Source organism: Sus scrofa, chromosome 6 (genome assembly GCF_000003025.6).
Source record: "Sus scrofa isolate TJ Tabasco breed Duroc chromosome 6, Sscrofa11.1, whole genome shotgun sequence".
In the NCBI taxonomy this organism is placed as follows: domain Eukaryota; kingdom Metazoa; phylum Chordata; class Mammalia; order Artiodactyla; family Suidae; genus Sus; species Sus scrofa.
Window position 1 is genome coordinate 48,360,744 of NC_010448.4, and position 20,971 is coordinate 48,381,714.

The 20,971-nt window shown below is 51.9% G+C and overlaps 1 protein-coding gene across 1 annotated transcript in view; it reads right to left on the reverse strand.

Annotated features, from left to right (window-relative positions):
- FCGBP (Fc fragment of IgG binding protein) overlaps nt 1-14,356 on the reverse strand; it is a 43,347-nt gene extending 28,991 nt beyond the window's left edge. Inside the window, 7 exon segments of the mRNA XM_021094376.1 lie at nt 1,509-2,076; nt 4,482-5,086; nt 7,003-7,573; nt 10,686-10,849; nt 10,852-10,953; nt 13,903-13,959; nt 14,285-14,356. Of these exon segments, the coding sequence (XP_020950035.1) occupies nt 1,509-2,076; nt 4,482-5,086; nt 7,003-7,573; nt 10,686-10,849; nt 10,852-10,953; nt 13,903-13,957 (2,065 nt within the window). The 5' untranslated portion in view covers nt 13,958-13,959; nt 14,285-14,356.

The window sequence follows — 20,971 nt, forward strand, 5'->3', positions numbered from 1 at the left end:
TGTCTATCTGTTCAATGTGTTGAAAAGAGTAATATAAGCCAAGTAAGAATTTTATTTTGGGAGGTCCCGTTGTGGCTCAGTGGAAACAAATCTGCCTAGTATCCATGAGGACGCCGGTTCGATCCCTGGCCTCGCTCAGTAGATTAAGGATCCAGCATTGCCGTGAGCTATGGTGTAGGTCACAGACATGGCTCAGATCTGGTGTTGCTGTGGCTGTGGTGTAGGCTGGCAGCTGCAGTTCCAATTCAGCCCTTAGCCTGGGATCCTCCATGTGCCGTGGGTGTGGCCCTAAAAAAATTTTTTTTAAATGTCAATATTATGTTGATAATTGTGGAAACTAAATGATGGATATATGAGGGTTCATTATCCTCTTCTCTCTACTTTTAAAGATGTTCAAGTTTTTCCATAATAAAAAGATTTTTTTAACATCAAAAGTTACCATTTGCTGGAAATTACATCTTCTGTGATTATTTAGGATGAAAAACTAGAGACGTGTGGTCCCACTTATATGAAGGTCAACATCTTTAGAAGTCAGACCAGTGGTGACCTCGTGGCGCACAGTGCTGGGGAGGGGGCATGAGGGGCTTCTCAGGGTGGGGGACTCGGTATGCTCTTTTTCTTGATTTTGGGACTGGGTACATATTTGTTCTCTTGCAGAAAACTGGTCAAGCTGTTCACTTATTATCCATACATATTTTTGAATAACTATTCTATTTCAACAATACATTTTATTTTTTATTTTTTATTTTTTATTTTTACTTTTTTAGGGCTATACCTGTGGTATGTGGAAGTTCCCAGGCTAGGGTCGAATCAGAGCTGCCGCTGCCAGCCTATGCCACAGTCACAACAATAGCAATGCAGGATCCCAGCCTACACCACAGCTCACGGCAACGCCACATCCTTAACCCACTGATCGAGACCAGGGATTGAACACGCATCCTCATGGATATTAGTTGGGTTCATAACCTGCTGAGCCACCACAGAACTCCCAACAATAAATTTTGAAAGATAAACATTTGGTGAAGGGACGCATGGTGTTTCAGACTTCTTTTATAGGGAAGCAAAAAACACCTGAAGACCATTCCTGCACCTACGTCTGAGGTCATGGTTTCAAACTGACTGCCCGCAGGTCCAGGCACATGTTGTGAGTGAGTGAAGTAAGCCAGAAGGGGACCAAGAAGAAATGGGAAAGGGGACCAACTTCCTTCTAAAGGCAGCTGCTGCTCCTCTCTGAATGACAGCAGCCAAATGGGAAACAGACCCGGGGCCACCAGATATATTGAGTCATCTTACAAATATTTACTATACCTTCGACTTCTTAGCTGTCATGCCCCCAGGCATTTAACAGTCCTTTTGAGCTTGTGTTTCCGGATCTGTTAAATGTTAGCCACAGCCCCCACCTCATGGGGCTATAATGAAAATTAAATGACTTAATGATATTTATATACTAATGAATGTACATAAAGCTGAACACCCCCCCACCCCCAGCTGTTACTCCCGGTACTCACGGCAGAGTTCTTCGTTCCTCCAGGGGTACACAGTGGCCTCGGCGGCCTGGCATGCAGCAGCATAGGAGGCCAGTGCATCGCACAGTGGTCCAGACTGGCCTGGCAGCAGGCAGAGGTCGTAGACACAGTCCCGCACAACGCCCTGGGGGTCCAGGGTGTTGTGGCAATCCCGGAAGGGCCCATTGGGGTCGGCAAGGATCCCGCACTCCTTCTTGCTCTGCAGCTGTTGGGCCACCAGGGAGTCCAGGTTGGGACAGTCACCTGGGTTGGTTGCTCCACAGCCGGGCCTCGTTTCCTCCTGCCAGCTGTTCCCGAAGGCCAGTGCGTTGGCAGCTTGGCCTCCACCCCGCAGAGCCAGGTCATCAGCTGGGTCCCCATTGAAGTTGCCACAGAGCCCGCACAGGGCCCCAGAATAGCTGCCTGGCACCTTGGCAGTCACGTGGGCATTCCAGTTGTAGGTGACAGTCAGGCCAAAATCTGTGCGCACAACGGCATCTTGGCCCTGGCGGAACACCTGCACCTGCCCATCTGCTGCCTGGAAAGGCAGGTACTGAAGGATGTCATCCACCTGGGGAGAGATGTGGGAGGACCAAGGGGTCAGGGTATTCATGGCTATTCTGGGCTCCTTGCTATTCTCTTGAGCGCTATGTCTGATTCCCACCCCAGGGCCTTTGCACTTGCTGTTCCCTCTGCCTGGCACACCATCCACTTTTCTTCATCCTTCAAGTATCTGCTTCAATCCAAATCCCTAACCCATGGCCTTCAAAGCCCACAGGATCTGTCTCCCCATTACCTCCCTCCCCCTGTCGTCCCTCCTCATTCATTCTGCTCCAGCCACACTGGCTTTCTTGATAGTCCTCTAACTCTCCCAGTTTAGCCCAACTTTACGGCTTTTTCCCTTTGCCAAGAACACCACCTACCACTTTTCTCCTGGCTGCTTTCCCTTTATCCTTCAGGACTTGGCTTAAATTTAAGCCCCTTCTCTAGAACATGCTGCCTAACCTTGGCTCTGTCCACCTTTGTGCCTGCATCACCTCCCACATTGCTCCCTCCGCTGCCTTGCTGTCTCCCAGAACATATCAAGTGCATTCCCACCTCTGGGCCTTTGCACTTGCTGTGACCTCTTCCTGGAATTCCCACATCATGCTTTACTAGGCCACCTCTGCTTCATCTTCTAGGCATCAGCTTTGATTCAAACCCCTCCGAGGTCATACATGCTCTGAGCCTCACTGCTCTCCAATTTAATTTTCCAGGACTGCCTCATTCCCTAGAATTGCAACTCCAGCCATGCGGGCATTTCGATATTCTCCTGAATTCACCAAGCTCAGCCCGGCCTCAGGGCCTTTGCACCTGCTGTACCCGCTGACTGCAACATACCTACCCTCTTCCACATCCTTATTCTTTGTCTGACTGCCTGCCCACCACCCTTCACATCTCAGCTTAAAAATGAAATCCTCTACCCACTAGGGCCTGCTTATTCCCCTTTCTGACCTTATCTCCTGCCAGTCTCTCTATCTCATCTCCCCAGCCTTACTCGCTCAGGTGCAGCCTCCTTGGCCCCATGCTGTTCTGCATTCTTCAAGCTCAGTCCCGCCTCAGCCTTTGTACCCACGGACCCCTCTGCCTGGGAACCACCACTCTTCACCTGGTGGTCTCTCCCTCAGCCCTCAGGTTTCAGCCTAAATCAAAAGCCTCCATCACAGTCACCTCTATGTCATCCCCTACCTCCTTCCATTCCAGCCTCACTGGTCTCCATGCTTCTCCTCTACCCCTCATGTTTGTTCCTGCCTCAGAGCCTTTGCGCTTGCTGTTCCTTCTGCCTGGAACACTCTTCCAGCCGCTTCTCTCCCTGCCTGTTCCATCTCTGTCTTCAGGAGAGGCATTAGAATGTAGAGGTTAAGAGTATGGACTCGAGCCAGACATCCTGGCTTCAAATCCTGGCTCTGCCATTCATTAGCTGTTTGACCTTGAATAGGTGCTTAACCTCTCTGTGCCTCAGTTTTCTTATCTAACAAGATTAGCTAATTCTAGGGTTGTTCTAGAAATTAAATGAGTTGCTTTATCGCAAGCATTTAGTACACAGAAGTGACTTATGTGTTGGCTATCATTATTCAAGCCTTAGCTTAAATGTCATCTCAGAGAGATGAAGCATAAATATTAGCAGTTATTCCCTCTATTTATCTAGAAGCTTCTCTATGCCAAACACTAAAGTTCATGAGCAGAATTTCCTTTCCTCCAAGGCCATTCTAAGGATTACACGTTAAGACCTGTAAAGGGTTTAGTGTAGTGCCTGGCACATGGCAAGTTCTCTTAGGTTTCAATTTCCACTTTTATCCTTCTCCCAAGGCGGGGGGCACTGCCTCAAACTGCTCAAGACTTATTAGTAATTAGTTATTGTTGTGACTCTCACAGTATTCCCACTCTCCATTTTTTAAAGACAAAATCCATGGTTCTTGACTTCTTCTAGGTGGTGGACCCTGTAAGGAGCCTCTGAACAGAAACCTGCCATCGTGGGCCCACCTGGGAGACCCCCTCCCTCTGTACCCTCGACCTCTAGTTCCCAACCTTTCACATGTCACCTTACTCTCTGAAAATCAGTCGTCCTCTGGAAAAATTTACAGATCTATAACTTTGGAGGGTTCATAACAATAAAATGTGCAGTCAACCTTGACTGAACACTTGCTGGGTGCCAAGGCCCTTTTAAACATCCTGCAAATGTTAATTCGTCAAGTCTGTGCAACCACTTGTGAAGTGGCTCCCAGTGGGGAGGCAGCCCCATATTATCAGAGGACAAAACAGGCACCCAGGGGACAGTCACACAGCCAGGCCTGGGTGGGGGCGCCCCCCCTCCCCGGCCTAAGCACTGGCCACGAGGTGTTCTAACAGACCGCCAGCCTATCCCAGGGGCCAGACCCCTGCTCCTGAAGGGGGATCCCCTGCCCTTCCGCCCGGCCCCGGGCGCCCTTCGCTCACCAGCACTCGCCCAGGGTACTCCCGGCGCACGACCACCTTCACACCACGGGCCTCCACGCGGACGGCGCGAGTGTAGCTCACGGTCTGGCTGCCCCGATGTTCGTTTTCCACCAGCACCCGGAAGGCCGGCAGCCCTGTGGCCTGGCCGCACGAGCCGGCCAGCAGGTACGTGCAGGTGCCCATGAAGTCGAAACGCCGGCCGTCGAAGCTCACGTAGTGCGGGTCCCCGGAACCCTGGCAGGTCCCGAAGCGGTCGGGGTAACAACCGAGGAAGCCGTTCTGGACGCGGCAGCGCTCTCCCGAGGGGCAGCCCTGCGTGTCGCTGCAGCGCACCTGCCCGGTGCCGCCGTCGCAGGTGCAGCGCCGCTGGCAGTATTTGTCGGCCCACACTTCCTGGCCCGGCGCGAGCAGGCGGCCCTCGAAGGTGCAGCCGCAGGACGAGGCCGACACGCAGGCGCCGCCGCTGGCCACGAAGCCCGGGAGGCACACGCAGCCCTCGACGCACGGGCGCTCAGAGCAGTTGGACGGCACCGCGGTGGGGTTGCAAGAGTCAGGACAGGCGGGGGCGCAGAGCTGGTAGCGGCTGTTGGCGGGGCAGGACAGGGCTGCGGCGACAAGGGAGGGTGGGTCAGGCCAGTGCAGCAGCCCTCGACCGACGCCCAACCCAGAACGTGCTGGGTCTTTTCTGCCCGACCCAGCTCCTTCCTGAGAGCTCCCCATCGCGGTTAATGGCACATCCATCCTTTCCGCCTGCAGACCCCAAACCTCAGAGATACAGCTGACTCCCTTTCCCTCATTCACTGACAGCCAACCTGTCAGTAAATCCTGTGAACTCCACATTCAAGATCTATCCGGAATCTGCCCTCTTCTCCTTTCACTGCAGTCCCTGCCCTGGTCCTGTTCACCCCAGCAGCCTCCTGCCCCTCTCCCCACTGCTCCCATCCCTCCTCCCATCCTGTTCCTCACAGGCAGCCACAGGGAGCCCATGAACCCTTGATGAGGTGCCTCTCTGCTCCAGGCCCTCTTGCGGCTCATCTTGCTCAGGATAAAGGCTAGGGTTCTGTTGGTCCAGAGGCTTCCCATAATTGACCATCAGGCCCATCGCCTCCTTGTCATTTCCTCTCACTCTCCCCCTGGCTCACTCTGCCACAGCCACAGTGGCCTCCTCTCTGGTCCTCACACTCCTGCCTCAGGACCTTCGCACTGGCTGTTCCCTCTGCCTCTATGGGCCTTTCCTCAGAAAGCAGGGTAGCATGTGGTTACGAGAAGGTTACTGGAACCCAGATGGCCTGGGTTCAAATCCCAGCTCTCCCCTTCTCAACTGTGTAATTGTAAGCAAACAACTCCAATCTCCCTGTGCCTCACTTTCTCTATCAGTGAAATGGGGTAATAGTAGTTCTAATGGCACAGGGGGTCCACCTAGGTGGAGACACCCTGTGAGCACTATTATTACTTAGCTGACTCCGACTGCACAAATGGGACCTCCTCAGGAAGACCTTCCCTGAGCCTTCTCTTCATCAGCCTTCCATTTGCTCTGATCACACGAACTCTGCTCCTTTTGCTCTCTGAAGGTATTCCATAGTTTACTGCTTACTGTCTGTCTCCCCTGCTAGGATTATAAAATCTGTCTCAAACATGCTGAGTCTTCAGCACCAAGGACAGGGCCTGGCCCACAGGAGATGCCCAGTCCTCACTGCAGAGATGATTGCTTGGGTTCCTCAAACAGCAGTGACCAAGACAAACTCCAAGTGGCCTCAGTGTCTCCCCCAGACTTAGCCCTCTCTGGAGTCTCAAGCCCTGGGGCCTGGCCCTTGAAGCCTCCTCTTCCTTCCTGCCCTAGCCTTTCTGCTTCCTGAACACTTCTCTGGGAGCCTCCCAAGGACAGGGACAGGTGTGGGTTGGCCCCCACTGTGTCCATCACCAGCATAGGGATGGGGTCAGGTAGGGGCTCTGGGAATACATGTTAAATGAATGAATGATCAGTGGATGGATACCCAGCTCTGAAGCTTGGACTTTATCTAGAAGACATAGGGAGTCGTAGAAAAGTTATAAATGAAAACACGTTTACATGTCTGCTTAGGGACTCTGAGGATTACAGCGCATGCCAAGGCTTTGCACATGCCCTTCTCTCAGCTGGGAACCCACTTCCTGCCTTCCCTTTCCTGTCTCGTTCCAATCCTTCCTATGGATTTCAGATTAGTCATCCCTTTCTGATTAGGCTGAGTCAGGAAGCGTCTCTGGTCTCCCATACCTCCCTTGAACTTCCCCCATCAAGCCCTGACCACTCTACCTGTGCCTCTCCCATCCCAGCCATGACCACTCTGGACTGTCACTGTATAGTCACATGTCTGCCCCAACCTTAGGCTCACTGTGGGCAGATCCTGGCCATCCTGGCCATTGCTGTGTCCCTGGCATGGTCCAGCTCCAGGCTGGACCACAGTAGATGCTCAGGTGTTGAGCAGATGCAAGGGGCCCCTGCCTCCCATTATGTGCTCCCAGCCCCCACCAGGGCATTACTCACGGCAGCTGGCTGGTGACCTCCAGTCCCCAACAGAGATGCCAAGCTCCACACAGGCTTGGGCATAGGCACTGAGGCCACGGCACAGGCTGACCCGTTCCCCATTGACCACACACAGGTCATATACACAGTCCTTTAGGAAGGGCTGGGGGTCCAGGGCGCCATGGCAGGCGGCAAAGGGGCCGTTGGGCTGGGTCAGGATGCCGCAGAGACGGCTGCCCTCGTAGTGCTGGGTCTGGTCTGGGGTGCAGGCAGGACAGTTGTTCTGGCAGCCATCCTCACATAGGTAGTCCTCATCGTCCAGCTTCCAGCTACTAGCAAACTCCACAGCATCAGAAGTCTGCTCCCAGTTAGATGTAAGGAAGTCATCAGCGGGGTCGCCATTATAGTTGCCACACAGTCCGCACACCTGGTCTTGGAAGCGCTTGGGCAGGCTCAGTGCCAGCTGGGCATCCCAATCGTAGGTGACCACCAGCCCGAAGTCCAGCTCCACCACGGCCTGTGTCCCGCTCTGGTACACGTGCAGGCGGCCCTCGGCCAGGGAGACAGGCAGGCGTGAGCGCTGGTTGTCGATCTGCAGAGGGGGTGAGGCGAGGACGGTCAGCTCCCCCCATCGTGTGGTCTGGCCTGCAGCCCTGCATCTCCTCCCACTCGCTCTCTCTGCTTGAGCTGCCCTGGGATGCGTTCCTCCTGTCACTGCCAGTCACCAAGCCTCAGGATCTGCTCTTGCCGTCCTCTGGATTACACTCGGCTCACTCCCTCACCTCATGCAGAGGCTTTGCTCAAATGTCACCATCTCAGGGAGGCCATCCCTGACCTGCCCAATTTTACGTGGTCCCTCCTCCACGCGCCCTATTCTCTTCCCTGCTCTGCTCTTTTCCCTGTAGTATCTAACCGTCTAAAATGTCACTTGCAAATTTCTGATGTTTATCATCTGTCTAACTTGACTAGGCTATTAGCTCCCAGAGACAGGGTTTCTCTCTCTCTCTCTCTCTCTTCTCTCTCTCTCTCTCTCTCTCTCGCTCTCTCTCTCCTTCCTTCTCTTTTTTAGGGCTGCACCCATGGCATGTGGGGGTTCCCAGGCGAGGGGCTGAATCAGAGCCACAGCCGCTGGCCTACACCACTGCCACAGCAACGCCAGATCTGAGCCGCATCTGCAGTCTACACAGCAGCTCCAGGCAACACTGCATCCTTAACCCCCTGAGTGAAGCCAGGGATTGAACCCACATCCTCATGGATGCTAGTCAGGTTTGTTATTGCTGGGCCACAATGGGAACTCCTGAAGACAGGGGGTTTGTCTGCTTTGATCACTGCTTCATCTCCAGTGCCTAGAAAAGTGCCTGGTGGAATAGCAGGCACCTAGTAAGTGAATAAAGCCACTGCTGAATTAAATAAACATTCACTGGGCACTGGCTCTGGCCTGGGAGACCCTGGAGACACACTGATGACTAAGACAACCCCAGACTCTGCTCCCATAGGGCTCCCAGTGCAATGGGGAAGGCAGACCTGTCACTAGACAGTGACAGACCAGAGCGATAGGGGCTGGTATAACAGAGGCACAGGAGACAGGAGCCGAGAAAAAGGGCCAGACCCAAACTTCCAGGTCAGGGGGATGCTTCCTGGAGGAAGGGACAGCTGAGTTGGGCCATAAAGGATCAGTGAGAGAGAGCCACAAAAACCAGGAGGGGAGGGGTGTTCCTTGCAAAGGTCCCGAGTGGTGAGAGAGTCTGGCCAGGAGACAAGGAGTGCGTTCTCTCTGCCCCCTGGGTCCACTTTCCTCCTCCTGAGCATCTCTCTCTTATTCTTTCTTCACACATTCTCATCTTAGCCAAGAGGATGGGGTATGAAAAAAAAGAGTAAGAGGCAGAGGGAACAGCATGAGCAAGGTCAAGGACAAGATAGAACATTCATTTAGTCAGTCAGCAACACCTCCACGAGCCTGCCACGTCTGTGCTAGGGAGTGACCAAGACAGCCAGGTCCCCACACTCTCAGGCTGTCAGTCCAGAGACCACTGTTATTTTTTTTATTTATTTATCTATCTATTTATTTATTTATTTTATCTTTTTGCCTTTTCTAGGGCCACTCCCGCGGCATATGGAGGTTCCCAGGCTAGGGGTCCAATTGGAGCTGTAGCTGCCGGCCTACACCACAGCCACAGCAATGCAGGATCCGAGCCGTGTCTGCAACCTACACCACAGCTCACGGCAACGCCCAATCCTTAACCCACTGAGTGAGGGCAGGGATCGAACCCGCAACCTCAGTGGCTAATGAACCCGACTAGCATCCATGAGGTCGTGGGTTAGCAAACCCTGGCTTCGCTCAGTGGGTGAAGGATCTGGCATTGCCGTGAGCTGTGCTGTAGGTCGTAGACATGGATCGGATCCCTCATTGGTGTGGCTGTGGCGTAGACCAGCAACTGTGGCTCCCATTCGACTCCTAACCTGGGAACCGCCATATGCTGCAGGTTTAGCCCTAAAAAGCAAAAGAAAAAAAAAAAGCGAGAAAAGAGAAAATCACCCATATTGCTATAGACACATACATACTCACATCTGTCAGGTTCTTTTAAAATCAGCAATCTATGAGGATAGTCATTATTATTATTTTGTCTTTTTAGGACCACACCCAAGGCATATGGAAGTTCCCAGGCTCGGGGTCAAATTGGAGCTGCATCTGCTAGCCTATGCCACAGCCACAGCAACACTAGATCCGAGCCACGTCTGCGACCTACACCACAGCTCACGGCAACGCTGGATCCTTAACCCACTGAGCGAGGCCAGGGATCAAACTTGGATCCTCATGGATGCTAGTCAGATTTATTTTCTCTGAGCTACAATGGAAACTCCAAATTCCCCGTTGTTGATGGAATATTACTCAGCCATAAAAAATAACCAAATCATGCTATTTTCAGTAACATGGATGCAAATACAGATTATCATACTAAGTGAAGAAAGTTAGAAAGAGAAGATGAATACCAGACGATATCACATAAGTGGAATCTTAAATGTGGCACAAAGGAATCTATCTATGAAACAGAAATAGACTCACAGACATAGAGAATAGATCTCTGGTTGCCAAGGAGGAGGGGTTTGGGGGAGGGACAGAGTGGGAAGTTAGGGTTGGCAGACATAAGCTATTTTACACGGCGGGGATGATCAACCAGATGCTACTGTACAGCACAGAGAATCACATTCAATGTCCCATGATAAATTGCAATGGAAAAGAATATCAAAAAAGAGTGTATACGTATGTATAACGGAGTCACTTTGCTCTGCAGTAGAAATGAACAATATTGTAAATCATCTACACTTCAGTCAAAAAATCAAGTTGGGCATATACGGTAAAAAAAAAAAAGAGAGAGAGAAAAGAAATTCCCCATTGTTGGATATTTGTCTTTCCTCTCCCTCCCTCTCTCTTTCTCGCCTGCTCTGTTATAAACGCAATAGCATAAACTTTTTTTCCTCAACTATCTCTCTGAGCATCCTAAAAATTTTTACACATCACATTTCTGGACAAAAGGGGTTTAATGTTCTGCCACTGATGCTCAAAGCCACCCGCCTTCTCTGCTCCCTCCACTCCACCACACAGTTGCTCCGATTTGGGGTCTGACGCTCAAGCGGGGCCTCCCCGTTCTGCCTGGAGGGCGGCTTGTGGGTATGAACCCCTGATGTGTGCTCTGGATCCTTACCCGGGCAAAGCCAACTTCGCCGCGGGCTAGCGACACCGCGTGGCTGTAGGCGCGCACGGTAGCCAAGCCCACGTAAGACACGAGGCGGCTGCCCCGGTGCTCATTCTTGGCCTCGACGCTGAAGGCGGGGAGGGTCTCGTCGTTGCCGCACAGCTCCGCCATCGATACAAGCAGGTGCCCATCATGTCATAGCGACGGCCGTCGAAGGTGGTGTAATGGGGATCACCCTGGGCCCGGCAGGTGGCCACGGAGGCCTGTGTCTGCATGGCTGGGGAGGGAAGGAGGGGGAGGGAGGAGGGGGAGGGGAGGGAAGAGGGGGCACAGAGAAAGAGTTAGGAGTGTCCATGCAGGTGGGAATCCTGGAGCTCTCCGGGCCTGGGGAATTTGGGCATTGGCTCCCAACTATGCATTCTGGGGCGGGGGGGGGGGCAGACGAGGTCTGGGGTCTCACAGGGAGAGCTGCCCAGGCCTGACTGTTCCCCAGGTTAACACAGCTTTAGCCCGAAAAAGCTGGAAGGTGGTGAAGAACCACCAGCAGCCACAACCACGGGAAGATTAACTTGGGGTTCTTCTCTCCGTCTCCCCCTCTTCCTTACCTTCTCACTTAGGTCAGAAGGCTAAGGATCGTGTTTTGTTTTGTTTTGGCTGCACCCGTGGCATGCGGAATTTATCAAACTCACACCAGTGCAGTAACCAGAGCCACTGCAGTGACAATGCCTAACCCACTGAGCCACAAGGGAACTCCAAGCCATCTTTTTTTGAAAAGACAGAAAATGGAAGACAGAGACTGTTGAACAGAATGGAAACGGTGGTATCAGGCTGCCTAGGTCAGAATCCTGGCTCAATCAATTAGCTGTGTGACACTGGACAAGTAATTCAAAGCTCTCCGTGCTTCTGTTTCCTCATTTGCAGCCTGAGGATGATGGTAATTCCTTCGTCACAGGGACAGCTGGGGAGGGGGAGCGGCCAGGTTTGAATAAACTAAAACATCAGTAGGGGTTGGAATTGATCCCAAGTGTTACCTGGTATAAATCACTCACGTACCTTTCCCCCATTCTACTATTCAAGCCCAAAGTGGCCCTTTGAAGTTGGGTGGCTTCCAGGCCCTGGAGGCTGGATGGGGGCGGGGTGTTTTCGCCAGTGCTGGGAACCCTAGCGTTTAGGGTCCTGGCTTGGGGAAGGGAGAGGTCCACAGAGGAAGAGGCTCCTGCTCTCTTGCCTTCCAGTCTTCAAAAGCTCTTGCCTGCTGTCTGCTCATCCTTATGGGCCCTGCCCACTTGCCCGATACCCCCTAACTGCTCTGCAAGGGTTAACTCATTATACTGTCACGTAACAATCCTGTATGTGGGGGGGTACCATTATTACCCCCATTTTACAGATAGGCAAACAGATGCACAGAGGTGAAGTCACAGAAGCAGAGGTGGGATTTGAAGCTGGGAAATCTGGCTTTAGCATCAGTGCCCTCAAACGCTGCACTGCCTGGCGGCAGCTCCTCAACAAGCTGGGCCTGAAAGTACACCCAGGACCAGGTCCTAGAAATTAACTGTGTTAACATATACAAGGCACCTGGAGGGTCCCCGGCATACTGTGAAAGAACTCAGTATAACACATGGTACATGGCACCTCATTATTATACTCTTGGAACTCCCGAGACTGGCTTTCCTATAGGCGATGTGGGGGGAGTGGCAGTTAGTAACTGAGATAGGTGTGCATCAGTTGCTAAAATGCAAAATATTTCCAAACTGGTTGGTAAGAAGCTGCCAACCTGACACCCCCCTCCCCCAAAGACCCCTCCCTCTGGGCCCCTTGACTCTCCCCAGGACCCTTTCGCCAAGGCCACCCCTCACACAAGCGACAGGCAAAGGGCCGATGCCAGGCACCCTGGGGGCTTCTAGGACCCTGCAGCAGCGCTCTGACTGGCATCTCTTCAGACTGGTTGGGACCCAGGAACACACCAATTGCTAAGTGTTTAGAGGATGAGTCTGGCTGGGGGTGGGGGGAGGGCCTGGGAGGCCTGAAGGAAAGGATGGGTGGCAGGGAGGATGAAGTGAGGGGCGGACAGCTCCGCAGGGCTGGGAAACCACCGAGGGGCACGGAGAGGGGGGAGAAAAGGCGAGAGAGCTGGCCAAGGGTCCCCAGGGGACAGGGCCAGAGGTTGGTTCTCACTCATTCTGGCTGCATAATCTGTTGACGTCCATGTGTGAAACAGAACGGGCCGCTGTGCAGCTACAGCACCCAGAGGCCACCCAGTGTGGGGTCTTGCTACTGGCTTTAATCTATTGTTACCACGATGGCGGATGGACCCCCCCCCCATTAAAAAAAAAAAAGTGTCAGATCTTACATTTTTTCAAGAGAAACCGGCTCTCTGAATTTCCATGTGACATCTCCAATCCAAAATTGTTTTAAGTAAGCACTCTGGGGCCCAAACTGGCTGGATTCAAGTGCCAGTTTGTGGTTTCTGCCTTCATAGGATGGAGGGGGGGCGGTGAAGGGAAAAGGGGGGATTATGAGAGTATGGATACAATGTCTTCTAGAAATAGAGAGGAGTGGGCAGAATAGAGAGGAGTGGAGAATCTAAGAAGAGATTCTCCAGGGCTGAGAAGAGAGGAGGAAGAGAGAGATCCCTCTACAGGGTCCTGGAGAGAGTTGTGGGGGTGACAGAAGGACTGTCTGCCAAAGAGGGGGAGCCTTGAAGGACATTCCAGTGTCCTCTGGGGCCAGGGGATCGAGGGCAATGAATGTTCCAAAAGTGACCTAAATAGATATTGACTGATAATTAGAGGGGTTTGATGTCCCGTCTTTCCCCCCAGACTTTGGCTTTACCTAAGACTCTAGCCCTGGACGTAACTCTGTGAGAACTGGGCACAAAGCCCCACAAGAATGACTTAGGTGAAATTTCCCATCATCTCAGCAGAATGAGGCTCCGAGACAAAACATGAGTTGAGTTGCAAAAAATCACGAGAGTAGAAGTTCTTACCTACTTGAATTTGGAGGCTACGGTTTTTACCTGCTTCCCTCCGGAAGAGAGAGAGAGAATGGGTGAATTCCACCGCAGTTCCCTATAGGACCTAAATGGCTTCTCTCTCCCGTCTCAGATAGGCTGGGATGCCCTTGGGAGATGGCTTCATGGAAGGGGCTCAGATGGAGTGTGCTTACCCGGGCAGGCAGGGTCCCCAGACTGGAACGAGGACATGGGTGGGATTTGGGTCTGACTTACCCCACAGGAGGGTTGCTCCGGCCCAGAGCATCCACCAGCTCCACAGGGAACCCATGTCTGCAGTGGGGAAAGAGAAGGGGTCACAGGAGGCTGGTCTGCCCTCCTGCCAAAGCCTGTCCCCGAGAGGACAAAAGGGCCCAGTCTCGGGACAAGGGCTACCAGGAGGGCTGAGGTGGGCTGCATCCAAGGGCCGGTGTGTGTGAAAGGGGAGCTGGACATCCACTGGGTCTGGGGGTTGGCTGGGGAGGGTGAGGCAGGGAAGGATGGGGAGTTTGATGTCTAGCGGGTCTGGGGGGAGGGGGCGGGATGGGAAGGCCTCAAGCCAGGGGCAAGGGCAGGGGACCAGATGTCCCACTTCCAAAGGGGATGCACCCTCTCTCACCTGCAGGTTCCCGGAGCTGCAGGGCTAGCCCCTGGGCTGGGCTATATAATGGAGTTACTTGACTCCTCAGGCCACACCCTGGGCCACCTGCAGGGCAGATGATGTCAACTTCCTGGAGGTGGCTGCTGATCCAGGACCAGCTGGAATGGGGACGCTGAAGGCCTGGGGGTAGGGTGCAGGGAAGCCTGAATGCCTGGGTCCTGACAGGGGTGTGAGAACAGCTGGTGGCTGTGCCTGGGGAGTCTGCTGGAAACTTCAGTCCTGGAAGGGTGGTGTCCCTGGGAGAAACAGCTGGGGAGCAGGGTGCTGAGGGTCTGGACCTGGGCCCTCAGTGGGCGGGGAGCGGGAGTGGAAGGTGGCATTTGGTCTTGTTTGCTGGTTGGATGGTTAGAGTTCTTTTCCTTTGGCTTCTGCCAGAAACAATAATGAAGGACACACATCCGGGTCCCCAGCTCCCACAAGCGGATCCCTGGTGCCCAGACACTCAGATCCTGTTTCCAACCACTCAGGGTGAGGGGCAGGTATCTGGAGTGGGCAGGAATCTGAGTAGCTGACCCAGGATTGGTGTCCGAGTGGGACACAACCCCTTTAGCCCCAGACAAACGGGGCCTCCTGGACACCTCGTCTGCAAAACGGGAATATCAACACCAGTGTCCCTGGGCGCATTCATCCTGCCGCGGGCACTCTGCAGACTCTCAAGGCCTGTAGGTGGGAGGCAGGCTCTTCTGGTGTGGTCCCTAAGTGAGCAGCAGGTGGGACCTGGGGGCTGGGGCTTTGCATAAAGAAGGATGGAGCCCCCTGTTTCCATACAGACACAAGGCTCCACCTCCTGCAACCTTGGTTTCCTAGGAGGCATGGTTTCGTTTTTTGTTTTTTGTTTTTTTTCCCTTTCCCTTAGAAGGGACTAGCTGAACAAGTTTTCAGTGACTCTGTGCTCCCCTGCCTCCTTCTCACCCCCAAACCTGCCGGGGGTGGGAACCGGGGGTCTAGTTCACACACAGGTAGCAGAAGCAGAAACAGCTGAGAGGTAGTGTGGGCTTTCTGAGCTGGAGTCGGTTCCTCGGGAGGAGCTGGCCTGCCTGACCTGGCCCTGCCCTCCCTTCTCCAACCTCAAGACTTACTATTTGCTGGGGAGTCTCCCCTGGAAACAGCAGCTGCAAAGCCTGGGCGTCCCCTCGGACAACACCCCAGCAGCTGCTGCCCCCAGGACTTCTCTCTTATCGCAAAGTGGGTGGCCAGGGTGGGTGGGGGCTGTCCGAGCCCCCACCCAGGGCAGGTACCCAGAAGGAGAGATAAAGCCTCGGAGTTGACTGGAACCCAAAGTCAACCAGGAAAATGAGGTGAGTAAACAGAAGACTGGATAAGAGGCAGAGATATCAAGAAACAGGCAGGGGTGAGGGGACCCAGGGGGAGTGGGGGCTCTGCGGGGAGGAGTCCCCGAGGGAAAGGACGGGGAGGAGGGGCTGCTGGGATTCCTGAGGAGGAAACAGCTATTATAAACCGAGACATCAAAATCACCTATAATAGACACCCCCTCTTTCAGCCTGACCTCAGAGAAATCAGGGGTGAGGGGCCAGAGAGTGAGGCTGAGACTCAGGGGTGATTCTGCCCCCTCCCCCAGCCTCCAAGCCTTGAGGTCCCCCGGGTTGACCCGCAGAGAGAAGCCTTCTCCCCCTTAAAATCCACTGTTGCTCTCTGCAGCCGGAGTCCCTGGCAGTGGGGAGGTGGTGGAAAGGCTCACTGTTTAATGTTCTGGATTTGACACCCCTGAGACCTCACTCCTTTCAGAGCGTAAAGGGTGTGAGCATGGCGGGTGTGTGTGTGCATGTGTGTGGGTGTGCTGTGACACACCCTGTGTCCTGCTCTGTATTGTATCAATTCTCAGAAACCCCACTGGCGATTCCTAAGAAAACCTGTGGGGACACTTCCTTGTGGTCAGTGAAATTACGTCCATCCCACCACCAGCAGCCCTGGTCTGAGTCCAAATCCACGGCGCTCGTGTGTCTGAGTCCTCTGGCCTCTCCCACCCAACAGGATCTTTGGGGGCCAGGTCTGTGCTGATCCTCCCACTTGAGACCCCTGAGACCCTCTGACTTGTCTGGGTTCTAGAGATCCAGGGCACAGCTGGAAAGCACTGACTCTCTGCAGCTAAATTCAGATGAGCTGGCAACCCTGCCCTTCATTCCTTCACGCTCTGGATCCCACGAGGGGCCTCTCTACCCACTTGGGGAACTCCTCCAGCTTGCCTCAGCTGCCACGGACCTCCCTGAGGTTCACACTTGATTTTGTTCTTCCCCTGCTCAGGAACATTCCATGCTCCCTGTCCCTGGGAATGCAAGGCCACAGTCTCAGCAGGATGATCTCAAGCCCTGAGTCTCCATTTCCTGCACCTTTCACCCCCTGCCACGGCCTGTGCAGGTCCTTCCACCTGGAACACTCATCTTCATGCTCTCCCTGCTGACTCCATGCCTGGAAACCGGACATCATTTTCTGCCTGAGTCATTTCCCAAGAACCCAGGCTGAGACCTGTAGGGCACTGGCTATCTGCTCCTTGCTTTATGGAAAAGCCTCTTTATTGTTTTAGCCACTTGAAACTCCAAGGCCTGCGTGTCCTGTTCCTGCTCTGTTCCTGCTCTGCACCTCCCCACCCGTCTCTCTCTCACCCACCACCATCTGACTTCCACGTGCACTGAGGCTGTTCTGCCAAACCCTCCAAGGACCTCCTACTGCCGTTCATTTCTAGCTCCTTCTCTGTAACACTGGTCATGAACACTTCCTCCTTGAAATGTTCTAATGTCCTGGTGTCCATGATATCACTTTTTTCTGGACCTTGTGTTACTTTGGTCTGTTTCCTACAATGACCCCTTTAATAGGGGCAGTCCTCAGAGTCTCATTCTCTGCTTCTTTCTCTACCTCTTTTCTCCAGGAGATCTTACCCACGTCCACCAAATATAACTTTCTGCGATGATAAAAACGTTCTGTCTTGTGCTGTCCAATGGCTACATGTGTCTGTTGGGCTCTTGAAATGTGACTAATGTAGTGGAGGAACTGAATTTCTTCCTTCCTCCCCCCCTTCCTTCCTTCTTTCCAATGCAAGTGCGGCATATGCAAGTTCTCAGGTTAGGGGTTTAATCAGAGCTAGAGCTGCTGGCCTGCACCACAGCCTCAGCAACTCAGGATCTGAGCCACATCTGCGATCTATACCACAGCCACAGCAACAATGGATCCTCAACCCACTGAGCGAGGCCAGAGATCAAACCCACATCCTCATGGCTACTAGTCAGATTTGTGTTCGCTGAGCCATAACAGCAAACTCCTGGCTTCTCCTCTTTTTTTGGCCACACCCGAGGCATGCAGAAGTTCCTGGGCCAGAGACGGAACCCACACCACAGCAGTGACAATGCTGGATCCTTAATCTGCTGAGCCAAGGGAACTCCCTATTTTGGCTTCTAACACTATGGCTTATTTAGCCTGTTCTTGAATTTTACGCAAATGAAAGCGATGTCTGTATTGTTCTGTGATTTTCTTTCACTCGGCACACATAACTGTAGTTCATTTTGCCAAACTCACTTGTTTAAAAATCACTACATATTTACCCATCCTACGGTTTCCAGTTCGGGCCAATGCAGATCATCTTCGGATGCACATGCATGTGCACAGTTTTTGTTGGGGTGTGCTGTGGAGCTCCTAATGGTCATTGCTGGGTTGTTGGGCTCAGCTTTAGTAGGTGCTACCAAACGTGTTTCAATTTGAAAACCTGTGATCAGTGTATGACCAATCAGTGCACGAGTCCACAACTTCATCCAAACTGACCTTGCTAAACTTGTAGCTTTAGCCATTCTAGAGGTGTAGTGGTATTGGGCTGTGGGGTTTTTGTTTGTTTTTTGCTTTTTCAGGCCGAACCCGAGGCATATGGAAGTTCCCAGGCTAGGGGCTGAATCGGAGCTGTAGCTGCTGGCCTGCACCACAGCCACAGCAATGCCAGATCCGAGCTGCGTCTTCGACCCACACCGCAGTTCACAGAAACACTGGATCCTTAACCCACTGAGCGAGGCCAGGAATCAAACCCGTGTCCTCATGGATACTAGTTAGGTTCGTTTCTGCTGCACTACAACAGGAACTCCCGGGTTGTGATTTTTAATGTCCTTTATTTTCAGTAAGTTTGAGAACTTTTCACACAGTTATTGGCTATTTGATTCTTTCTTGTGATTTGCGATTTTAGGAATGCCCTCGTTCAAGTCTCTTGCCCATTTTTTTAATTGGGTTGTCTGTTTTTTTTTTCTTATTGATCTATATGAATTCTTTGCATATTCTGGATACAAATCATCTTGGGTTAGATGTTTTGTAATTTTTTCTCCCACTCTGTGACTTACCTTTTCACTTTCTAAGTGATGAAAAAATTCCTAACTTTAATGTAGTTCATTTTATCAATCTGTAGTGTTTTTGTGGCTGGCTTCCTTTTCTGGTTGAATTCTTCTGATCCATAAACATTGTATTTTTCCCACTTTTGTAGATCTTCTTGGATTTATTTCTCTAGTACTTAATTTTTTTTGCAGAAATATTATGAGGACAGGCAATAAGAATTCTGAGGGAACTTATAGAAGAAAGAAAAGGGAGATGATCCCTGTCATCTTGGCATGTGCTGTGTCTGAAGAAACTAATAAACATGCACTTCAAAGGCTTTCAAGGGAGCACATCTGTGTTTGATGTAATGATTAGTGAGAATGAGGAGTGGGCTCGGCAGATGTTGACCCTGACAAGGAAAGAATAAGTAGTCCTCATTATTCTCAGGACTTGTGATCAACTATGGCAACGTTTTCACACCTGGACTCTGCAGGGTGGATTCTCCCACCTAGGGTTAAAACGTGACACCATCCAGGTAGTTGAAAGAATGCCTCCCAGTCAGAGATGCCACTTTTTTTCTTTTTCACTTTGAGTAGCTAAACTGCAGGTGCACAGCTACTTTCTGCCCAAGCCATGCCCTTCTCCAGTAACCGTAGGTGGAATTGAAAGACAGAATTCTTGGAAAGCCAACAAGTAGCGGGCAAAATTATCTAACGCATGATTTCAAAGCTGAGTTGATGCAGTTCCATGAAAAGAAGCATTTGAAAGACATTGAAGACTGTAATTCCTTTGCCAAAACACATTTCATATTGTCTTGTGTTTTCCTGACTCCCTTGATCTGAATAGGGACATGTTTATTTTGCTGATCAGTGACCCAGGGCCTGGTATAGTCCTGGCTCATAGTTAGTAATTACTTCCTGATCGAATGGAGAAATGAAGAGAAGCTCTGGAGGACTGACACAGGGTTGGGGGGTTCAGTGCTGTCTGTCTGGGCCTGCTGTGGAAGCTGTCCTTCCGTAATGATGATGAAGAATGAAACAGACACTTTGCAGAGGCTGACTGGGATAAGCGGGTTACCTGGTCATATAACAAGAATAGGCTGTACTCCACCTACACAGCTCAGGGCAATGGTTTCTGTGTTCAGATCTTTTTCTAGGAGAAGAGACAGTGGGCTCTTTTTAGGCTCAAATTGTGTTGTGACTCAAAACATCCATGTATGAGCCGGATCTGACCATGGGACCACATATCTGAAATTCACAGAAATATTTAAAGATAAAAATGCAAATACCATGGTGAGTAAGAGCCTACCATCACTTGGCCAGCTAGTGCCAGAAACGGGACTCTACCTGACTCTCTGGACTCTAAGTGCAGTGCTATTTCCACTGTGCCACTGACTCACGAGTCCTTTTGGGGGGGAACATAGAACATATTACTGTTTTGCACATCAAAAAGTATTCCAGGAGTTCCCGTGGTGGCGCAGTGGTTAACGAATCTGACTAGGAACCATGAGGTTGCGGGTTCGATCTCTGGCCTTGCTCGGTGGGTTAAGGATCCGGCGTTGCCGTGAGCTGTGGTGTAAGTTGCAGACGCGGCTCGGATCCCGAGTTCCTGTGGCTCTGGCGTAGGCGGGTGGCTACGGCTCCAATTAGATCCCTAGTCTGGGAACCTCCATATGCTGCGGGAGCAGCCCAAGAAATGACAAAAAAAAAGACACACACACAAAAAAGTATTCCAACCATTTTGGATCACTTAATTGTTGGAGTTCCCACGTCTCTCCAGGGTAGCCTCATAGCTACCTTAAAGGACACCTATAAGGTGCCTTAAAGGCTTTTTCGTTGCTTGCTTAAATTTGCAGTAGTTACACATATTTGGTGAAATTTTTTCAGTCACTTCCACGTGTAGAGATAAAAAGCAGTGCCCACCCCTCCCGCCTCATTCCCCACCATTTCCCAGAGCATAACCCCCGCTGGCAGTTTGATGGGTACCATTCAGTGCTTACCAGCTCACATATATACACATATGCATGTGTCACATATATAGCTTTTCTAATAAGAAAAAAGTGAGATCATTGTTACAGGTTCCATTATGTCCCTTTAAAATTCATATGTTAAACTCCTAACCCCCAGAACCTTAGAACGTGATCTTACTTGGAAATGAGGGTGCTGCAGATGTAAGTTAAGATGAGGGCCACACGCCATACTGGAGCGGGGTGGGCTCCTAACCCACCACGACCAGGGGTCCTGATAAAAAGGGGCAATTTGGACACACAGACAAACATGCACACAGGGAGAACATCACATAAAGATGAGGGGAGAGATTGTAGACGCATCCTCCACAGGCCAA